This window comes from Cyphomyrmex costatus, unplaced genomic scaffold (genome assembly GCF_001594065.2).
Source record: "Cyphomyrmex costatus isolate MS0001 unplaced genomic scaffold, Ccosl1.0 scaffold330, whole genome shotgun sequence".
NCBI lineage: Eukaryota > Metazoa > Arthropoda > Insecta > Hymenoptera > Formicidae > Cyphomyrmex > Cyphomyrmex costatus.
The window spans coordinates 1320569-1342744 of record NW_017277451.1 but is presented as its reverse complement, the minus strand read 5'-3'; the positions used below and the strand labels follow the sequence as shown (position 1 = coordinate 1342744).

The 22176-nt window shown below is 34.4% G+C and overlaps 2 protein-coding genes across 2 annotated transcripts; both read left to right on the top strand.

The window, feature by feature from the left end:
* The first annotated feature begins 13934 nt into the window (after positions 1-13934).
* Positions 13935-16288, top strand: Surf4 (Surfeit locus protein 4). Its single transcript, XM_018542430.1, has 3 exons — positions 13935-13991; positions 15092-15766; positions 16005-16288. Exons 1-3 carry the CDS (start codon positions 13941-13943, stop codon positions 16089-16091), a joined length of 813 nt encoding a protein of 270 aa, XP_018397932.1. The 5' UTR covers positions 13935-13940; the 3' UTR covers positions 16092-16288.
* Positions 16289-19038: 2750 nt separating this feature from the next.
* Smyd3 (SET and MYND domain containing, class 3) lies at positions 19039-21621 on the top strand. The gene is made up of 6 exons (XM_018542380.1): positions 19039-19322; positions 19890-20131; positions 20221-20525; positions 20699-20978; positions 21128-21290; positions 21402-21621. The coding sequence occupies exons 1-6, from the start codon at positions 19213-19215 to the stop codon at positions 21619-21621; spliced, it is 1320 nt and encodes a 439-aa protein (XP_018397882.1). The 5' UTR covers positions 19039-19212.
* The last annotated feature ends 555 nt before the right edge of the window (positions 21622-22176 follow it).

Here is a 22176-nt window from a genome sequence, read left to right as displayed (position 1 = left end):
AATGTACCAAGGTATATAGGGAGGGGGATACAAATATTAAAAAAATAAAATACCTATAGGGACACAGGTATAACAGATATTTTAAATGTACCTTAAAGGTACCTACTAGGTACTTTTATTTTTAACGTAAAATCTCAGAATAAATTGCATTTTCATGACAAAATGACGTTTCTAACGTTATTTTGATGTCAAAATGCAATTTCGACAGCTTGCTTGTTAGATATAATCTATATATTTCATATATCTGTACGTAATATTTACTTATTATTCATGTATGCATTTTATATGTATGTAACTATGTGTAAGTAACTAAAGTGTACCTAAATATAGGTACCGGTACACAAGAAATGGTACTTAGGCCGGTATTCATAGTCGGTTCTTATTTCAAGACTGTCTTAAGTAATGTCTTAAGATGTTAAAGCGGCCCTCTGATTGGTTCGTAACTCCTCAAGACTGAACTTAAGACGGTCTTGAATATAAGAACTAACTATGAATACCGGCCTTCGATATAGGTATAGGTACCAAAAAAAAGTAGCTCGATCGATACAGTTCCTACACTGTTAGGAATGCTTCCTTTACATATAAATGAAGCTCGTGATTATGAATGAAATTAAAAGTAACGAATAATTTAACTGAAAATTAAGTTACAATAGCTACTTAAATGTAACGAATGTGTACATTAAATTTCATAAAATTTTATGAAAAGTATATCAAATTTCACAAAGTTTCATGATAAATACATTAAATTTTATGTACGTGTATGCAAATATGTTTTTTGTTATAAATACATTAAATTTAATGTGATGTCATGAAATTGAATTCAAATTGTGTAACTTAAAAGTATATTAAATTTCATGAAATTTTTAACAGCATATAGGTACGCAAATTTATACCTAGTTACAGTATCTATAGGTACAAGTACACTGGTCACAAATGAGAATTATCTGATGTAAATGGAAAGCAACTATTATAAGCTTAATAATTATTCCATTTAATATTAATTTTTTACTTATTACTTTTTTTCAGAAAATTGTGATTAAATTCACTCTGTAATGTCCTCAAATATTAATACATCGGAAAACGATCAGTAATATACAATATGTTATTACAATAATAGTGATTTTAATTGGAATGTAAAAATGCTCCAGGTAGTTTACGTAAAAAGAATCTAGTGTCTATTCCCGACTTAATTCCAAACAAAAGTCTGGAAAATGACGCGTTTAGCGCAGGACGACAAAATACGAGACGGTATAATACGCATCCGCGCGTATCGTTTCGCGAATGCAATTGCGAACAAAAATCTGTGGTGAATTCAAGCTCAGCGAACATTGCTCGGTCGGGCATATGTGCATAACCAGTTACGGCTAGATTTCACGAGTTTGCCTAAGCGCCCGAGATGGAATCGCGGCTGTTATCGCGGCGACGAGGTAAAAGTGGATCTAACAGCAGTTTGTAAAAACGTGTACAATGTACGCACACACACGTGAACGCAGAATGTATTCAGGTGTAACAACGCTGAACACATCGTCGGAGAGTGACGACAGGGATGTTCCCCGAGCGCACATCTGGCCCACAAAAGATAACGATATCGGCCAACAATCCAATTGTGTTACCTGCCACTGTACGATACACTGCACACGTCGAGCACGTCCGATACGTATACGAGTATATAGTCGCAAAAAGCGCGATAGTTTTGCGCTGCCGTATTTGCGGCAATCATAGCATTCTACAATTAAGTTACGACGTGTTTCTCCTTTCTCTGTTTAATCTCAAATAGTTTTGGCGTTCTTTCATTTTCCTTTCGGGCTTTTTACGAGAAATTTCGGAAAATTTGTTGAGAACAGACGGATCCATACTAGGCTCGATGTACTGCGATAGCATTAACGTTTGTATAGATTATATACAGAAAGAACAATTTTGCCACGGAATATCTAAAAATCTAGCTACCCCAGATACAGATCTGAAAATAATTTTTTTATCGGACTATCAGAGTGATTATTATATGTAGTAGGTTGATCTCAAGCGTATATATTGAGCAATGTTGCAAAACAAAATTTAACATTCTAACAATCTGAGCATCCTACATAATTATTTTGACGAGTTAACAAAATTATTCTTAAATCCGCACCTAATTAAATTTTCGAATACCTCGGCAAAACTTTTCTGTCCATGAAGAAATCATATATGGATGCATATAAATTTTCTAACTTTGCAAGAAGAGAAGCTCGAAATGTTAAAGCGCGAAAGCATTTCATCTCGTATACACGTACGTGTACATACTTTTTGCGTTGTAATTATGATTGTATTTAATTATCCTTTTGTAATTCGTTATAATCGCCGGGTTATTAGCGACCGATTGGTGCGGAGCGCGTACAGCTCTCTGTATCCGGTTCGGCAGCTGTTTAGCATAAGGGCAAATTGCTTAAGAAAATAATGATTCTTCTGCGCCGCCGCCGCCGCCGCGCCGTCGTCTTTCGCCCGTCTTTTGCGACCCGCGCCTCCTTCCATCATTATCTGGAGATGCGGCAGGTGGCGATGACGTTCTCGCGCTCGGCAGTTCGGCTACCTGCCTCGAAAACGAGCGCGCGGTTTTAGTGTTTTACTCGCCGCGCGCAACGCCACGGGCGGCAGCATCATATATGCGTGTAACACACGAATCGCGAGTTGCACGTGTAACACGGGCGTTAGGGGAAGTTGACGCGGAGGGAACAGGAGGAGATCCGCAATACAGAACAAGAAACAACCGGCTATGCAAATATTTAAATGATTATTTGCGCACGCGGATGAATTTCGACTCTCAAAAATATTCGTAGAATTTTACGAGCATGCACCGAACACCAAAAATTAACAACAAATGATGATATTAAAATACGATATTAAAAACAAGCGACGAAAATAAAAGATGACAATATCTATCAAATTATTCCATAATATTTAAAAATGAGAAACGTTTCGACTTTTACATATAAGTCCTTTTCAATCTCATTGATATAATATATACACAATAATATTTAAAATATACCAAAAATTAACTCACAGTTATACTGTTCTATTATTTAAACGACAAGTTAATTAATTCTAACGTTAAAGCTAATAAGTTAAAAGTTAAATTAAACAAAAATCAGATCAGAGTGTTTTATTCCGATTTATTGCCTGCTTATTGTATATAGTATTAATTGTACCTGCAGTGAACTGCTTGAAAGAAGATCTAATTAATCTAACCAAAGTAAAAACGTGCTGCGTCAAATCGATTACGGATACTAAATACTGTTCCTTCTGAAGAAAAGAGAAAGCGCGATAGAGTAAGAATGAACATTTTTAAAAGATATTTCTCATTTGAAAAAACGATGAGTTGAAGCCTTTCGAAGCGACAATTTCGAGATCTGTTTTCTGGTGGCTAAACTAATGTAACTTAAAGTGTGATAAATATATGTTTGATATCTGGGTAAAAGCGACAGAGTTCTACTGCATGTCTAGCATAGGAATAAAAAAACACCTTCGATTAGATAATTACACAGGGATGTGGTACTATTATATAGAAATAATAGGACCACATAGAAAATAAATTAATTGAAAGAACGTATGAAACGTGTTTCTTACAGCCCATACTAGATAACATCCCTGTCTATGCAAGCAGGAGAAGGAAATCGATTTAAGCGTTAATCGATTTTGACGTCACCGGAGCTGTGAGAGATATACTATTTATGACTTCCACTTGGCTCCCATTTGCAATTAGAGCATCTCTATGATAATGCGCGATTTGCGGATGGCAGTTTCGTTGCCTGCAGATGAAGCGAAAGAATGCCGACCGGGCGAGCGAGCAGGTGCTCGAAACACAACCTCGCGCGATACGGGCTCTCTCTCTCTCTCTCCTCTCATCTCTTTCAATTCTCTCTCACGCTACGAACGTTCTTTACGTTCCTCCTCGCGAACATGTCGTTCTCAAGCGTATCTGCATCTTAGACATATCGAGTTCACGAACGAGATGATAGAAGAAAATCGATACATTTCAACAATTTAGATATCCCGTTTGAAAGAGTACATGTTGCATTCTTTAGAAAAAAGAAGTAAAAAAAAATGGTATCGAAAGTGTTATTTTTAACAAGCATCGATAATCTTTTGCTACGTGAAGCACAAGCGTTTCGAATAAAATTCGAGATAAAATTCAAAAGATAAGAGTCTCGCTGATTTTCTGACTGCGGTGTTCTTTACTTTTTATTTACGTCTTACAAAAATGAAAAAGATATTCTGAATTTGTAAATAATTAAAAACAGAAAATCGAATGACAACTAGAATTTGCCGTATACAAGTACTATATCGTTACGAAGAATGAAGATCATAAGACGCTGTTTTGCGGAAGCGTATAGCAACAATGAGAACCGCAAGTTACATGCGTGCACGCATCGCGAGACTGATTATGCGTTTGCAGCGCAAGGACACGCGATCCGGCCCCACGCCTCTTATTTTCGTGAAGGGCCGAAAAGCCGGACCGTGGGTACGCACCTGCTAAGAGGCAGGCGCAGGTGCATTTATCCGCCTTCGTAAGCATTACTTAATTTCCGACGGTTACACACATAGCGCGAGTATAGTAATTGGCTCAGTACGTACTTGACTCCAAAAAAAAAAAAAAGGGATATAGAAGGGCGTGCGTTTTAAACTGTTAATTCGACTTTATGTCATAGGCGTGCCGTCGTTCTCCATTCCTTTATAGTTCATATATTTTCTTTAATTTGATGCGAAATGACTAAAACACTTAATATTGAAAATCGTAAAATGACGAGAGAATGTAATAGCCAATAATCGTTACTGCTCCTGTTATAAAAGAAGAAGAAGTACATCCTGGATGATCGTGCTTGCTTTGATATTATAGATGTTTCACTACCCTCTTTTCTTCTTCTTCTCTTTCTCTTCCTCCCTCCCTCCCTCTCTCTCTTTCTCTCTCGTTCTAATTATCATTAATTACACTAGTTTTAATTTAACTAATTTTTAATTACACTCACCAAGTATGCCAGATTGTTCATATATTTCTTGATATATCCTATTTTTCTGTTTAATAATTTATTTCATTATGAAAAAACAAAGATGAGAAATAATTTTATTGCCAAGGAATGAAGGGGTTACCGTTTGCATCCTAGATACAGTTCGATAAAAGCAACCTTCGTGAATTTTTTAATGTTTGTTCGGTACGCTCACAGAGTATGTGTGTATCGACCAAATCAATTTCAACGGGAGTTTCATTACAAAGTCCCATTTCATTTTGAAACAGAACACATTATGGAGTTCGAGCACTCGTTTACGAGCATATTTAACGAATCTTATGATGGCACATTTTGATCGTACGCGTATTTTGTTGCAAATGCAACAATTTTATTGCTTAAACCGTTAAGCAAAAAATTTTTTAATTGTGTGAAATTATCTTAAACGTAAACAAGCATATAGAGATGAACTTTTACTACCATAGCGATTTTGATACGATCCCTGTAGATTCCAAAGATTTTCATCCTAATTTTCAAAATTACATAATTTTCAAAATTACATACACAAAATTAAATTTAATTTTGAGATAAGTTTAAAACAAATTTTGTTACTGATTTATTACTCTCTGTTAAATTTTTATATCGTTCCTATACACACGTATACAAAAATACGTTATACGTCTTCATCGTACATCTTTTGAAATAAAATCCTCAAGACATCAAATACATTCTTTTGTATTTTGTCGACTAGCATTTAAATATATTTCCCGAGATTCGTATGTGTTATAACTGACAGAAAAGGATTCTTTTCAGGATTTAACTCAGAAATTCGACTTAGTGCTGTTTAGACGGCAGATTGACCAGCGCAAAGCGACCATCGTGCCGAGAGAAATCGCGAGAAGGACCGCTAAGGAGGAACCGAGATGGCGAGAGACTTAGGTGCAACAGCGGCTATAAAGCAAGATTAATGAGGCGAAGTACGCTCTGGTAGGAAGCTGTCATGGTCCTGGCGCCAGCTGACCAGACGACTCGCACAACCAGCCACGGTATCGACCACACGTACATCCATTACACCCACACATATAGCACACACAAGCACCGCACATATATACATTCACCAACTATGATCCAAATCCTCCTCTCTCTCTCTCTTTATCCCCGTCGTCATGACAAACTCGCTCGTTTTGCGTTCTCCAAAAAATAGATCTCGTCAACGTGATCTAACAACAATTAATGATCCGATGTAACGACAAAAATATCAGAAAAATTAAAAGAAGATACGATGAAAGAGTGGAGAAGAAGTATAATAATGATGCAGATGATTAATGTGAGTTTTCGATACGTATTTAGATGAAAATAAAAGACTCGAAGTATAAATACTTGTACCATGTAATTCTACGTTGTTTTTTTTTTGCCTTAAGGAATATTAAGGCATGTTAAGAGTATTCGAGCAAGTCTACATATCAAAATGTCATATTACTAATTCTTTATTATGAGAAGAAAATTATTACTCGATTACTTCGTATGATTATTTATTACAAAACTGGGAATAATAATGAATCATTATCATCTGTCTAAACAGCTTGTTAAAAATTATCACGCATAAATGAGAAGATTCGTATAAGACCTGCGTTATCAATTAATTCGTGTCCTCCTCAGTGATGTGTAGATTCTTCCTACCCATTCAATAATTTTCTCGGGCAGAGGACTGATTGATCTCTTTATCGGCGACGATCGTGACATTGAAGAAATGCGTAAGCTATCTTTGGTTGTGGGCAAAGAAAATGCGGCGGTCTGCGTGCGTGTTGTGCTGCGTGTCTCGACGCGCGGCCTTCCGCATCTTCTTCCCAGGCTGCTATCGACGGTCACACCAACCATCTCATCGCGACGGTCGGCGTTGAGAGAGGAGTTCGGGACACCTGTCTCCGACGGTTATCCCACGTTAAGTACATAACCAGTTTCGCAACGCGAACTCGAAAGCCCGTCCATACCGATCGATTCACTGTACACGCGGACGTATGCATCGTACACGCATAAGAATTGGACGCAGAGGACCACTCGCTCGCACGCGTGCACGCATAAGATCGCACGCATGCACGCACGGACGGACGCAGAGGTGGACGGCTGAATTAGGCGAGCGACTGCAAATGCGGGAAATTGGACTACGATAACGTACAGGGTGTCTCGGAATCGCGATAGCTTCTATCGGTTAGACATTCCTCGATCATTTTTCACCGATAACGACTCGTCATATATTTTATGTGTAATGATAATATTTTATGTGATCTATGTAAATTAATGAAATACTTATTGAAAACTACATAGGCATAAAGATATACACATTGCATTAAATTTAAAAACGCGTAAAATGACATAATGAGAATTAAATGCATATGTTACACTTTAAAAAAGAGAGTGTGCCGTTTTGATAAATAAAATACCTTCTTTTAATTATGATTCTCTAAAAAATAAAATGATTCAAATCAAGATATAAATAGTATAGTACAACAATTATATATATTATATATATTATATATTGTATATGTACATATATTTAATTAAATTAATAATTAATGCCTAATAAAAAATGTGATATAATATTTCTATAAGCGCGTCATTTCCTCAAAAAAATTATAAAATATCTAGGAATTTCCTCGAATTATCGCGCTTTCTCCCAGCTGTGAACTCCTTAATCAATTTGGCGTCGATTTCTCTTTAGCGAAAGTTTAATTGGACGTCATCTTTTTCACGCCTTCTTTATTTTCAGCATCAAGCGGCAATTAAACGGCACTTCTCAACGTTTAAACTTCCGTTAAACTGAAGTCCATGCGAAATTACACGAGAAAGACACGACCGTCGTTTATTTGCAAACTTAAAGTTCGTTGAAAATTTTGAATTACTTATAAATTCAAGAAATAAATATATTTCGATATATACATATATACTTTTAGGGGAAAAAATTTTTTAATATGTTGATAATCTCGGAAATGTCAAAAGTACTCAAAGAATTGTAGCTTTATTTGTATTTATGTTTTTTTATTAGATAGCAAATTCTGTGTATTCATCTTGCAGTGACGAGCTTTTAAAAGAATACGATTAATTATATTTGATATAAGCAACAGAAAAAGAAGATCGAAAAGAATAATGATTGCAAAATAATAAAGCAAGAATTGAAAAGCATAAAATAATGTAGAGTTTTTCAAAAGTTGCTTATTGTTTTTTCTATATTAGAAAATTTAGAAAATAATTAGAAAATAATATTTATACATATATTGATGGCAAAAACTTGACATTAAATTATAAATGAAAGAAATAAAACATTTCTTCATTAATACATTATATATATGTGTATTGTATTTCGTTGTGTATTTAAATGCACATTTAACTGTAAGATATTTAATGTTGAAAACCCCGCACACGGAGTAACAGATTACGTTTTCGCTCTTCATGTACTTCAAATTATTCAGGAGGATTCATCACAGTGACGAGATGCGATTTCCAAGACACCCTGTACACGCCATCGTATATTAGGTTCCGACCGCTGTGGCCGGACGAATACAAACGCGAATACGAATGGCAAATGGCGGGTGACAAGGCATCGGCATCTGCGCTTAATTAATGCAACACCGGCCGCAACGATACGTTGAGGAGGAGCCCATGAGAATGCTGCGGAACGATCGCTATGCCCGGACCCGGAGAGAGAGCAGATCGTGCCTCACAGAACGCGACGGAACGACGACGCGGACGACGATGGTGCCCAAACCAGTCCAGGGTATTCAATTATGCGCGCCATCGATCCACACTCGCGTCTCCGAAACGACTCGCTCGATGAAAAAGAAAACATGCCCGGGAAACCGATTCCCTTTTTCCGCGTAAGCATCGATCGCGCCGATATAGCGAGGCATCTGTGATCGGTCTTCGTGAAAGAATAATAATAAGAGTCAAGTGGTGATTCAGCAGTGGCCTTTTCGGCCAGTAAGCACTTATCTGAGAGCTTAAAAGCTTCAATCTTCATTTACGAGATTTTATGTAACTTCTCTCCTTGGAGTCAATCGAATTAAATTTCATCTAATATATATGAGTGATTGTTCTTCCAAATAATTTAAATCTAACGTGTGTAAGTAAAATGCTTATAAGAACTTCCTCAATCATTGTTGCGTAAATAATATATTTTTTCATATATTTCATTACACCTATATACCATTGTTCTTATTTGTCCTAACAAAACGTTTATTCCGCAGCTATCCATCAGCATTTGTCTAATTAACCGACGAAATTGCGAATCGTTTTGTCGAAGGTAAGACACGTAATTCCGAATAATTACTTAATTATTTGGAATTACGTGTCTTACCTTCAATGCACGCGCACGTTGCTAAACATCGGTGATAGCTGTAGTTCCGATTTTTCCCCCTTCCCCTCATTTATCTCACTCCTCGTATGGACACCCACGAATGGACTCCGTCTGTCTCCGTGCGAAAGCAATCCTCTGTATGGGATGCGACAACGCGGCGCCAGCAACCTCGCGCGCGCACACACAGAGCCCGTGTTCTCGCCGCTCGATTCCCGCTGCGACGACGCTTCGAGGACCGAATGCGACCACGCTACTACGGTCCTCGACTTACGTAAGTCTCGACCATACCACAAGGCGATACGGCCACGACCATGTGGTCGCGCGAAGGGATGCACTTGCGACTCCAGGGCGACTTTCCAGGAAAGCGAAAAAAAAAGCCTTTGGAAAAGTCGCGAGGAATGCGAGACGTTTCATCTTAGAAGATTCCTTTCATTTTTCTAAAAATGTAAATAAAATAATTATAGGTTAAAAATATGGGTGTTTTAATATATTTAACACATAATGATGTATACTCGCTTTTGTGAATTTGAAAAATCATATAGATATACAGAGCAACTTTAAAATCTAAAGTCGTTTCAAAGTCGTTAAATCGCTATCTTAGAAAAATTCCTCCTTTGTGAAACCATAATTTTTATCTTGACATAAATTAATATAATTATATTATATATAAAATAAATGATCATCTTATATAGAATTAAATAATTTCCAAAAATTAAATAAAATAATTTATAACAATTGTAATAAATTTTTGTGTAAATAAAATTAGTTCAAGACAAAAGAATGAAAATTATAATAGAGACTCGTAACTAAGTTTGAAGTATAATAGATAGTTTATAAATATATTGATCTTTGAGAAATTGATGTAAATATGTATATAAAAGGATGTTTCTGTAGTTATTTGCAGAAAAGTAAGTTTTTGTAAAAGATTTGTGCTTGGTTGGAGATATTTTTCCTTTTCTGATTAAAGTTTTCATCGAAGTCTTGTAAAACTTATTCGAGGAACGTGCTTTTGTAAGTTATAAGCGCGTATATACGCGGAAGTTAACAAGAGTTTCCGCGTTACTAGAAAACTACCTGTGTGCCACTTAGAACGCATAGATACGAGCGAGATCAACGGGCGCAGAGATGCTCTCGTCAGCTCCTTTTCTTGCTCGGTCCTAAATAGGATAGGGAGTCAAGTAACTCGGCGCCTACCGGCAGCACGGCGGCGATAGTAAACCTACTCGTCTCTATTACAACTTGATATACGCGGCGTACACACGTGGTATTTGTATTCGTATTCGCGGTAGTAGATAGCGGGTATCGCGAAGCGGCATCTCGAGCGAAAACTCCGCGTCGCTCGCAAAGACAAAATTACGTCGGTCGCAATTGTCGACTTCGTGCATTCGAGGAACGTGAAAATTTCGTCGAGCATGAAGACGCGGAGAAAATCTTCACGAGTCGTTAAAGCGAATTTAAGATGAGCGAAATCTAAGTAACCCTTGATCTCTCCGAGCATTTTACGAATCGTGACAATTAGATGAAGTAGGTACTGCCTTCTCGATCAAATAAAGAACAGATTAAAATCTAATTTAGATAATTAGTTGTCTCGATGTAATAATAATTTACAAGATAATCACTGATTCTCTAATTTTGCATAATTATTTTAAATTTGTCTTTCAATTAAAAATAATTATTTGTGAAAAAAATAATACATATCTTCCACACAATACTTTGTTATACATAAGTATAACAAAGTATTGTGTGGAATATACAATTAATATAAATTGTGTGGAATTATTCGAAATGGGTTCCGATTAGAATATACATTATTCAATTATTTCATAGATTTTAATTGAGTTTTCTAGGAAAAATAGAATAATTTTTTAATTGAAATTCATTCTGAAGAGTTCCATAATACATGCCCTAAATGTTTATGCTCCAAATTTCGTAAAAAATTTTGCCTTTCAAAATTAATTTTTAAAAAATCACTATAATCTTATATCTTATTACTAATGCATTAATAAATATTTATAAAAAAAACATGAAGATAAACGTAATACATAATTTTAATATACGTGGGCAAAATGATCATTACAACCAAAATAATTTTTGCTTTACATTTTCGTTTATATATATTTGTAAATCCCAATTTTCTTTTATTGTTGTTGCACCGTTTTAATTTTTGCGAATCGCAAGTGCTTTGATACGCGTATATCTGTATATATAGAATCTTGATTTAATAACTAATACAGGTGTCTAAGGTAGGCTTCCATTACAATACCTTACTGATGAGTCCAGTATTGGAAGCCGGGACGAAACGCCAACATTACGTGATATTCTTTGCAATATATTAGAATAAATAAAATTAAAGATTTTAATGAATCTATGGCTCGTAGCCCTGTTCTCTCATTAGTTTTAAATTCATTGAGCCATTATTACAATTTAAATTTTAAATATACGGAAATGTTTATACAGATACACTTTCCATGTCAAAAGATTTCACATTAAATCGTTCCAATTTTAATTTTGCTATACTAAAGAAATAGCGTAAATTAAATCAACCTAAGTGCATGGTGCTGCCATCTTATAGTTATGCACCAATTATGCAAAACTACGGACAAAAGAATCATTAGATAATGTACTTACCGACAGAAGACTTATGGTAAGTTATCGACGAAAAAGCAAATATATATGATGGCGGGAACGTTGACGATTTATCCCGACGAATTTCCGTTTCTTTCCATGTCGATTTTCCGATTATCTGCTGTAACGTTCTTGCTGCGTCATCTCCTTGTATGTACATGAAATTAAATAGATGTATACTCGTATTAGACAATTAGACATAAAACATCAAATTTTGTTAGTTTTAATTAAGCCATTTCTACGATATAGGATCGCAAGCCGTAAGCCGTAAAAGATTAATCAATCATAATCGATTATTTTTGCCATATTCAACTGTGATTAACTATAATATCTTATGGCTTACATCTTGTGACTCCATTGTAGAAGAGGCATTAGCAAAAATACCTCTGAAAAAATCCGCGATTTTCAAGAATTTTTGTATTCGCCAAGCGATACCGGATTCAATCGTATTACACGAGTAACTGCATTCAACGAGCACACGCAAGACAAAAGACATACGACGTTCGCGACGACCACAAAAAGAGTGTCGTTTTTAGGCGATGAACAAGGCGTGGAAACTATCCCATACGGCACATTGCAAATATTGCAGCACTGTTGCTGCGAGCACGTTCAAACGCGATGGTCCGCAACAATCGTCCATTCAGAAGTTCATGCAATGTTGCGATTCTCGATCGAGTATCGAAAACGGTTAAAGCGACATGAAAACTTAGCCGCAATAATCATTTAGCTTAAAGCCGGAATCGGACTATACGCATTGAAGATTGAAATTGAAGATTGAAATTTGGCCAATCAAATTAATAGCAGCTAAAAATTCTTCTATCCTCATTGGTCAAATTTCAATTTTCAATCTCAATGCGTAGTTTGATTCCGGCCGTAAGTACAATCTTTAAGATATTATAAACCAATCTGAGTACATATTATGGAATTATTCAAAATAATGAATTCCGATCGGAATTGAATATATTATTATATTCAAATAAAATGTGAGGGAGAAAAACAATATTTTAACGCATAATTTCAAAAGTGTGATAGTAATATGCTGCGTTTCATTTAATGATCGAGATGCTTTCGTTTGTCCTTAACGGTTTAGCATTTGATAAACAACAAAGGATGAAACAATTCAACGAGCATTGTTGTAAACGTTAAAATAAATAGAATGCAGCACAAAGATGGCCGTCACCGAATCGTGTCAAACGCTCACTCAACTTTTATAGGCCTTCTACAATAACCCATTACCTAAGTTTTAAGTATTAAATCATAAGAAATTGACCACTCACAGTCGATTATTCTTCTCACATTCGATTGTGATTGGTAAATTTCTTATGATTTAACACTTAAAACTTAAGTAATGGCTTATTGTAGAAGGCCCATTAAACTCCGCTGAACGCGCCCATTTGTTTTGATTACGATATAAGTTCCACGATTCAGTTATGGTCATTTTTCTGCTATATAGTTTCAAATAATTCAAATACAAACTCACCGAGGTATGTACGAGCAATGCAAACAATAAATAGATACATATATATTCAGCGTAATCCGCAAGCCAAAATGGCCTACGTAAGCAATTCAGAATGTCTCTCGTTTGGCCAACAAGGAGAGAACTAATTGTAAAAGGTAACCCAATATTCAATTCGCGCATACCGATTCTCGACGCGAATGAACGCCGAATCGAATTCGACGACGAACAGCGCGGACTCTCCGTGCGACGACCACGTATACGCCGGAAGCGCGGCGCGCGCAGCCGGCCAACCAGCCGATCTCCACATCACACGGCTCGGAGGGGCGCGATCGGATGCCACACTGGGCGGCGGGGGCGCGCGGTACGCCCCACCACTCGCCGCTTGCCTCCGCGCCGCTCCGCTCTGCGCGTTGCGTGCCGCCGTGCCACTTGCGGGCGCGCACGTGTGTTACGTCGGTGTGTGTGTGTGTGTGTGTGTGTGTGCGCATGGGTAGATTTTTTTTCGGTTTTTGAAAGACAGTACACCACGATGGTGATCTCGCAGGAGGTGCTCTCGAAGGCGGAGGAGATCGCCGATCAGGTGAATCTTACGGTGCACGATTGCGTTCCTTTAACCGCTTGGTTGTCAGTCGACTGGTGGATCCCCGTAGCCCCGTGGGGGCCCCGCGCGTGAAAGAACGAAAGGAAATTCGGGTCCCATGGGAGAGAACGAGCCGCACGGCGGCTCGCTCCTACCAACGTCATCATTCTTTCGCGCGCATATTTTCCCATATTTTCGCACACGCGTCTCGCTCGTTATCATGTTTACTCGGTCGCGATTGAAACTGTCGTACGGCCGAGGTTATGAATTCCACAGGTGAATTCTCCTAAGGCGGATTCGCTAGTCGCCAACGATCAAGCTGTAAGGGTTTTTTTTTTTTTACGTTTCTTTCTCAGCGGTCACTCTGCAGATACGTTCATTTCATACAAACAGATTTCTCCAAATGGATTTGATATTTTTTTTGTGGCTGCATATGTGTACAAGGATGACTTTGATTTTTCGCTGATATGTCATACTTATCATCTGTTATTTTTAAATTTGCCTTATATGGACAGATAATTTGAGTAAGTTCTTATTTATGAAAATTACGTTTTCACACTCGTGTGTGTTTAATCTCGTCGAACGATTTTCATTTAATATTGTCATGTTTCACTTGACTGATATTCATATGCGACTCCAATGGATATGTGGATCTTATTGTCTATACTTTCACAGACCTACTTTTCATACTTGTGCACAATAATGCAACGTTATTTTCTGATCAACAAGTTTGAAATATATATGAAGAAAATAATAATTATCAAACAGTAAGACAAAACAAAACATCCATATAGTACAGACATCTAAAGAATATCCTAAAGATGTCCCTATGTCTTATAGACAATCCTAGAATTATCCTTTCAATAAAGTAGTTATTATTACTAAGTATTTAATGTGAACAGATTTTAACAAATAATTTATAAAGAAAAAATCTACAGTTTTTATAATATAATTTTCAAGATGTTATACTTGAAAAGTCTAAAATCTTACAAATCATATCTGTTAAGAAGCAGATATGATTTGTAACTTTTTTTATTCCATTAAATAAAATTAGTAGATATAATTGAAATACACATTAAGGTATTTATCTATTACAACAGGTAATCCGTAATGGCAAGCATGTGCTTCCGACATTGGCACGATTATGCCTCATCGCTACATTCCTAGAAGATGGTTTACGAATGTGGTTCCAATGGAGCGAACAGCGAGAATATATGGACGCTTCCTGGGGCTGCGGAAAATTCTTGGCTACCGTCTTTGTCTTTGTAAATCTTGTTGGACAACTCGGCGGATGTATTATGGTGATTGGCAGATTACGAGTCAGCATAGCCTGTGGAATCCTGTTCTTCATTGTGATCCTACAAACTATCGCTTATAGCATCCTATGGGATATGCAATTCTTATTCAGGAACTTGGCGCTAATAGGAGCGCTCTTATTAGTATTGGCTGAATCCCGTGTCGAAGGCAGATCACTGTTTGCCGGCGTTCCTAGTCTCGGCGACAACAAACCTAAGAATTTACTACAATTAGCCGGTCGAATACTGTTGGCGTTTATGTTCATCACGCTGATTCGCTTCGAAATATCCTTTATGCAAATTCTCCAAGATATCGTTGGTAGCATCCTGATGGTGCTAGTGACAATCGGCTACAAGACTAAGCTGAGCGCGTTATTACTTGTTGCTCTACTGACCGCATTAAACTTTTACCACAATGCGTGGTGGTCCATTCCCGATTACAAACCTCTTAGGGATTTCCTCAAATACGACTTCTTCCAAGTAAGTTTTTCTGAATTACATTACGAGAAGAAAATTGCTAAATTAAAACATTATAAAGGAAGAGCTAATTTTAATTATTTTGAATCTAAAGATTTAAATTGCTTACTTTTGAAATAATTGTAATTTTTGTGTGGTTCATTATTGCTTGTTATTGTTTAATTATGATTCCAATATTTAACTTTATCTTCTATATACATATTATAGCATTTATTTCCTATTTTATTTTATTTTATTACAGACATTATCAGTCATTGGTGGCCTCCTGATGATAGTCTCTTTAGGTCCAGGTGGTGTATCGATGGATGAACATAAGAAAGAATGGTAGAAATAATTCCACTTATGGATATCGAAAATGCATGCGTCATTGGGTTGTTGTTATGAAAGTTAAAATGAACTATCATGTCTCCCGTTTTGTCTTTATATACGCTCAAAAAAAAACATAAACGAGTCAAATAACAAGAAATTCATTGCATGGATATTACTGGTCTAGAAGCGATCATATTTTATGTTGACTGATCGAATTTTATATTTTAACATTGTAACAAAACATTCAAAAAATTTCAAGATCAGTAAAATTATCCATAATATTTTAGAATGTAAAGTTGGAAAGAAAAAAACAAAAAAATTATACACACTACAGCTCATAAAAGTTTGGACACCCGCATAAATTCCATTGAATGGTCATGTAAAAAAATTTAAGATATAAAACAACAATTGTGTTATTCTTTTATATGTTTAAGATACTTATACACATATTAACCAATTACAACAGCTTTATAAATTATTTTTAATTTTGTATTCTAAAATGTATTTGTCTTCGTTTCGTATATATAGATCATTAATACAATAATTCATAAATTTAGAAAATTTGGGATATAAAATTAAAAATAATTTATAAAGCTTTTGTTTGATGTTGGTATGTGTATACAGTGGGTTGCCAAAATATTAGGGACAGTGCGATTTTTCTATTAATTTTGATTTTGCAAGTGCCTCTTAATGAGATTCCGTGAAGTATTTTTATTTTTAATACCTGTTTTGGTTATTCTATCTTATTTGTAAATTCTATGTAAAGTCTGACAATATTGACATAAAAATAACAGAAAAATTGCACTGTCCCTAATATTTTGGCAACCCACTGTATCTTGAAATATACAAAAGTATAATCATTCAATTGTTGTTTTATAATATTAGAAAATTGTTTATGTGATAATTAAATGAAATTTATACAGGTATCTGAATGAGTGGCAGTGTACATACATATAACAAACACATACACACGCACGCACGCACACGCACCCATGTAAAAATATTTAAGAACGGTTGACATTGTACATATGACGCTGCGTTTAATGTGGATAATGTTTTTTTTTTCTATGTATTTTTGATTTACCTAATTTTAATCGTGAACTAAACTGATTATTTCAAAACTTACATTTTAATATCGGATATATGCTTCCACATTCTGTATCTAAGATTTAAGAATTTCCGGGAAGAAGAGATCCGTCGATACTAGTTTTACTGTAACCTTTTTTTTAACTTAATTGACTGTAAATAAGTGTTCCAGATTTGTCTTAATTGTGAAATATAAGAGAAAGAGCGGATTGTTAATGAGAAATCAGCAGGTTAAGGGTTATTATAGTTAGCTCCAATAATATGTCATGCGAAAATAAACCAATCTTAAAATAGCGCGCGTTCGAACCTCTCTTTACATCAGTGAAACAAGAAAGAGAGAAGAAAGAGAAGGAAGGTGGACGCCAATTCTACAAAGTTACTAGGGGAAGTGTGCAACACCTTTTCGATATCTTCTCGAGGCTAACCGGTAAAAAAGGCAAAATTCGAAGAAGTCTGAAAAGATGAGAATTAAGAATCAAGAGTGTAAGCGAGTACCTGTGAGTAAAGGTACCACTATTTTGTATGGAAAACCATTTGCCTATGTTGTAAGATCGGTGGTGCGCGATGAAAGATGTGACCATTGCCTACGAAGGTAAAAAAATGTTTTATCAGATATATATACATATATATATCTATATAAAAATATAATCTTGATAGAATCGTCTTGTCCTATTGTTCCTTCAATCCCAGCCTTATTTTACGTTTATTGTTATAATTGACTGTTGAACTTTATTATAAACTGTATGACGTTGCTAATTTATCGAGGTCACTTCGTATAAATAACATTCGTATATATAACAAAATTATTATATTTGTACAATATTTTATACATATATAAAATTTAATAATTGCTTTATTAATAACAATTAGCATATCTCTTGTAATTTATTGAATATTATTATTGACGAAATGTTAAAAAAGACGATTGTCCCTTTATACATATATTGTGAACACAACTTCTGTAATTTTTATACAGAATTATATATAATGTATATTAAATAGCAAAATATTTTAATCTGAATTTTACACACACTCACACACACACACATATATATATATTCTATATATATATGCGCACATATTTTGTATTAATCTATTTACAAACCTTACTGATGTTGCAAAAGTTCAGCATTAAATGTAAAATACAAGTTTAAAATAGTAAATACTTTTTATCAGCCCAAAATTTCTAATGAATTATATTAAAATAGTTTAATAAGAATTTAGACTCATTTTTTATTATATACACTTTTTTATACTTGTCAATCTTCTATGTTTGCAATATCTGAAAATATAGTTTTATTTCGCAATGTTTGAATATACTATATAATTTTAGTTTATGTCAAAATTGATACGGTAATATATAAATGGAATTTAAACAATCAAATCTAACATTTTTTTTTTCCAAATTTTACTTTTAAATATATGTATAATAGTATAGTTTGAAAATGTAAAAGAGAAAAAATAATATCTAATCTTATAAATAATGTTTCATATTTTTGGGATAATTTTAATAGGAAAATATAATTTTAATCTTCATTATCTCTTACAACGATATATACCTATATATGCTTTTTATATGGTTTTTAATTTTTTATTTGAAACAATTGAATTAATTTTTGAAATGAATATTTTATCATAAAAAAACAAAGTTATTCATCATAAAAATATTACTTAAGAGATGACCTGTGTGTGTGAGAAACAGAATTTATAATAAATTATATATTTTTTTTTCTTTTGTTGGAAACAGCTGTTAAATTAAAAATTTGTAAAAATAAATTTTTAGAGAAAGAGAGAAGCGCATTTCTATTTTTATATTATCTAAATATAAAAATATCCTGTTATAATTTAAATCGTTTGCATTATATTATATAAAACGCTACGATATATCGAAGGAAAATGGTAACAAGTTCGAAATTTAAGGTTATGAACAGTGCCGGTGTTTATTCTTCGAACAAAAATAAGTAGGCTAGGTTATATTGCGCTTTAAAATCTTCACATATTCGGAATAGAAAGATAGAATATTTCTTAAATGTAATTTGTGCTGTGATTTCGAAATGAGTGCCGACTTAATAAAAAAAGGAACAACAATCTTTATCGGTAAACCATTCGTTTTTATTCTTAACTCGAAACATAGGACTACTCGATGTGACAATTGTTTGAAGAGGTATGAAACCATATACTAAGTACTTAAAACAGCATATAAAATTGCAAAATTATATTTGAACGATTTTCTTTTACATTATTTTAATTTAAATATTTTGGATTGTATTAGTTTTGTGTATCGTCCTGGTGAAAAGTTTTTTTTAGGATTCATAGAATTGTTATAAATAAATTTTCAAATTCTTTAGAATATCTATATAATTTTATATCTTTTAAAAAAATTTCTCAGATTTTTATATGAATTGGAACGCGCTTCAAAAGTGACTAGAATTAAGAAAGACTCTGTCTTTTCTGGAATTCTTTATAGGTATGTCAATTTTAAAATATTTTAAGACTTTTAACATTTCTCTCATTTTATAATATTTAGAAAGAAAATTTATAAAATCTGAAAAACATTTTTATATCTTAAGATATTTTTTCAGAAATGTTCCTACATTTAAAATATGACGAATTCTTAAAGATGTGAGAATTTTTTTTCACCAGGGATACCAAATTACTGTCAAGTATAAATACATCTGATACATTATGTGTTGCATTAAGTATCATACTATCATATGATTTATCATTGCAGCGGGAAATTATTAAAGTGCTCGGGTTGTCAGTATGTGTATTATTGCGACCGCAGTTGTCAGAAAGAATCGTGGTCAATACACAAGACAGAATGTACACGTTTAAGAAAGATATCGCCGAAAGTGTTGCCAGATGCTGCTCGACTTATGGCACGTATAATTCTCAAGCTCAATCAAGGTGGAGCCGAGGAAGTGGGCTATTACACTGAGAAAAATTTTAGAAGATTCAAAGACCTAATGTCTCGTAAATATTTTTTCTTTCTCTAAAAAGAAGACATTTTAAGAAAAAAAATGTATAAATATGCATAATCAATTTGTATTTCTGAATTGTAGATTATTCAGATATAAAAGTGGATGTTAAGCGAATGGAACATTTCACCATGTTATGTGGAGTTTTAGTCCAGTTTCTCGATGAGACATTTATACCCAATATCGCAGAGCTGATGGGTATTTATGGCAGGATATGTACTAACTCCTTCAACATATTGGATCTCGATATGAATACCATCGGAGTTGGCATTTATTTGGGAGCATCTGTGATGGATCATAGTTGTAAACCTAATGTGGTTGTTGTTTTTGAAGGAACTACCATTATTGTTAGAACATTAACGGACCTTCCTTCTTTGGATTGGTCACAGGCAAGTATTGACATAGATGTAAACTTCAATAGAGTTGAAAAACATTTTTTTTTTTATTTTATAGCTCTCAAAAGTTTGATGTAATTGATTCTACTATCTCTTGATAATTAAAAACAGCTCAATATACTTAGATATGTTTTACATTTCGGAATTTGTAATTTTATTTTACGCAGATAAGAATATCCTACGTGGATTTACTAAATTCTGATAAAGATAGGCGCGAGGAATTGCATAGTTCGTACTACTTCTGGTGTGATTGCGGAAGATGTAAACAAGAGGAACCAGTGGCCGAAGCGGCTGCGTGTCCAAACTTATCATGCAACTCGCCGTGTTTGATTGAAGCTGACGAATGCGAGAAGTGTAGCACGAAAATATCTGTAGAATTTAAAGAGATATTTCGAGAAGTCGTTGACTTCACTGCTCACCATTTGGAAAAAATGAAAACTATGGCTTGTATCCTTTTGATAAATATATTAAAAAAAGCTTAATATATTTTTATTTTAATAGATACAAAAAAATATATATATAGATTTTGAACAATGCATTTATTCTACACAATAAAAAACATTTTCCTCAATATGTTTCCTTATTAATGTCAATAGATCTTGATGTTAGTAAGATATGTTTGAAAAAACAGAAGGGTGTAATGCATAAATTTAATATACAACACGTCCGTACTTTAGAAATGGCTCATATCGCGGCTATGAACCTGAATTGTTGGGAAGATGCGGAGTTTTATGGCAAGGAACTTCTGCCAGGATATTTGTGAGTGATCATTTATTTAATCTATACATGCAATAAGATAATTCATATCACATACTTCTTTATTTTAAATGAATAATTTCAGTTATGAGGTTGTCATTACTTGCTTTTCAGATTGTATTACGGGGAAGTACACCCTTTGACAGGATTGTTGTATCTCACGATAGGAAAGATACAGTTACACCTGGAAAAACCGAAAGAAGCGCTCCAGTCATTGAGCAAAGCGAGTACGGTGCTAACAATAACGCACGGTGATAAGCACTCCTTAATGGAAAAGGAATTGAGACCTTTACTCTATCAAGCTGCTATGGAGTCGAATAGCGCGCAATCTTAAATTTTTGTAATTTTTATAGTAATAAATTATTTATGTTTTTAAACACAGCGTATTTTTTATTTTTAGTCTATCCTAATTACATTTGTTTTTAAACATAAAAAATTTAGCATATTAATGTATTTGTAAAAATAATTAATGACAATTATTTTATATCTATGTATTACTCTGTCGTTTGAAATATCGTGTTCATGATTATAAAAAATTAGAATAGTATACAAAATAAAAACACGAAAACGGCATATATTCTTGAAGAGAAAGCAAAATCAGTATATACTTTGAAAAATCGAACTCGTCAAGATAATCAAATGAAATCTTTACATTTTGAGGGCAAAGAGAAAGATTAAGATAAAACAAATGTAAAGTAAGACTCAGCTTTTAGCGACGTAAAGAGAAGATATTCAAAAAAGAAGACAACAGATTGCATTCGGAGATAAATTGGAAAAAATCTCTTTTATTATCACCACGGAGTTTATTGGCGATCGATATTTTTTATGAATGGCACAGAGAGTCTAGAGCGGTCGGCGCTGCCAACTTTACGACGTCGAGAGAGAAAGA

Coding starts and splice junctions, on each gene's coding strand:
- Surf4 (XM_018542430.1), top strand. CDS start 13,941: ATGGTGATCTCGCAGGAGGTGCTCTCGAAGGCGGAGGAGATCGCCGAT. Junction 13,992..15,091: donor CGGAGGAGATCGCCGATCAG/GTGAATCTTACG, acceptor CTATTACAACAG/GTAATCCGTAATGGCAAGCA. Junction 15,767..16,004: donor TCAAATACGACTTCTTCCAA/GTAAGTTTTTCT, acceptor ATTTTATTACAG/ACATTATCAGTCATTGGTGG.
- Smyd3 (XM_018542380.1), top strand. CDS start 19,213: ATGAGTGCCGACTTAATAAAAAAAGGAACAACAATCTTTATCGGTAAA. Junction 20,132..20,220: donor ATTCAAAGACCTAATGTCTC/GTAAATATTTTT, acceptor TCTGAATTGTAG/ATTATTCAGATATAAAAGTG. Junction 20,979..21,127: donor AAAAATGAAAACTATGGCTT/GTATCCTTTTGA, acceptor TAATGTCAATAG/ATCTTGATGTTAGTAAGATA.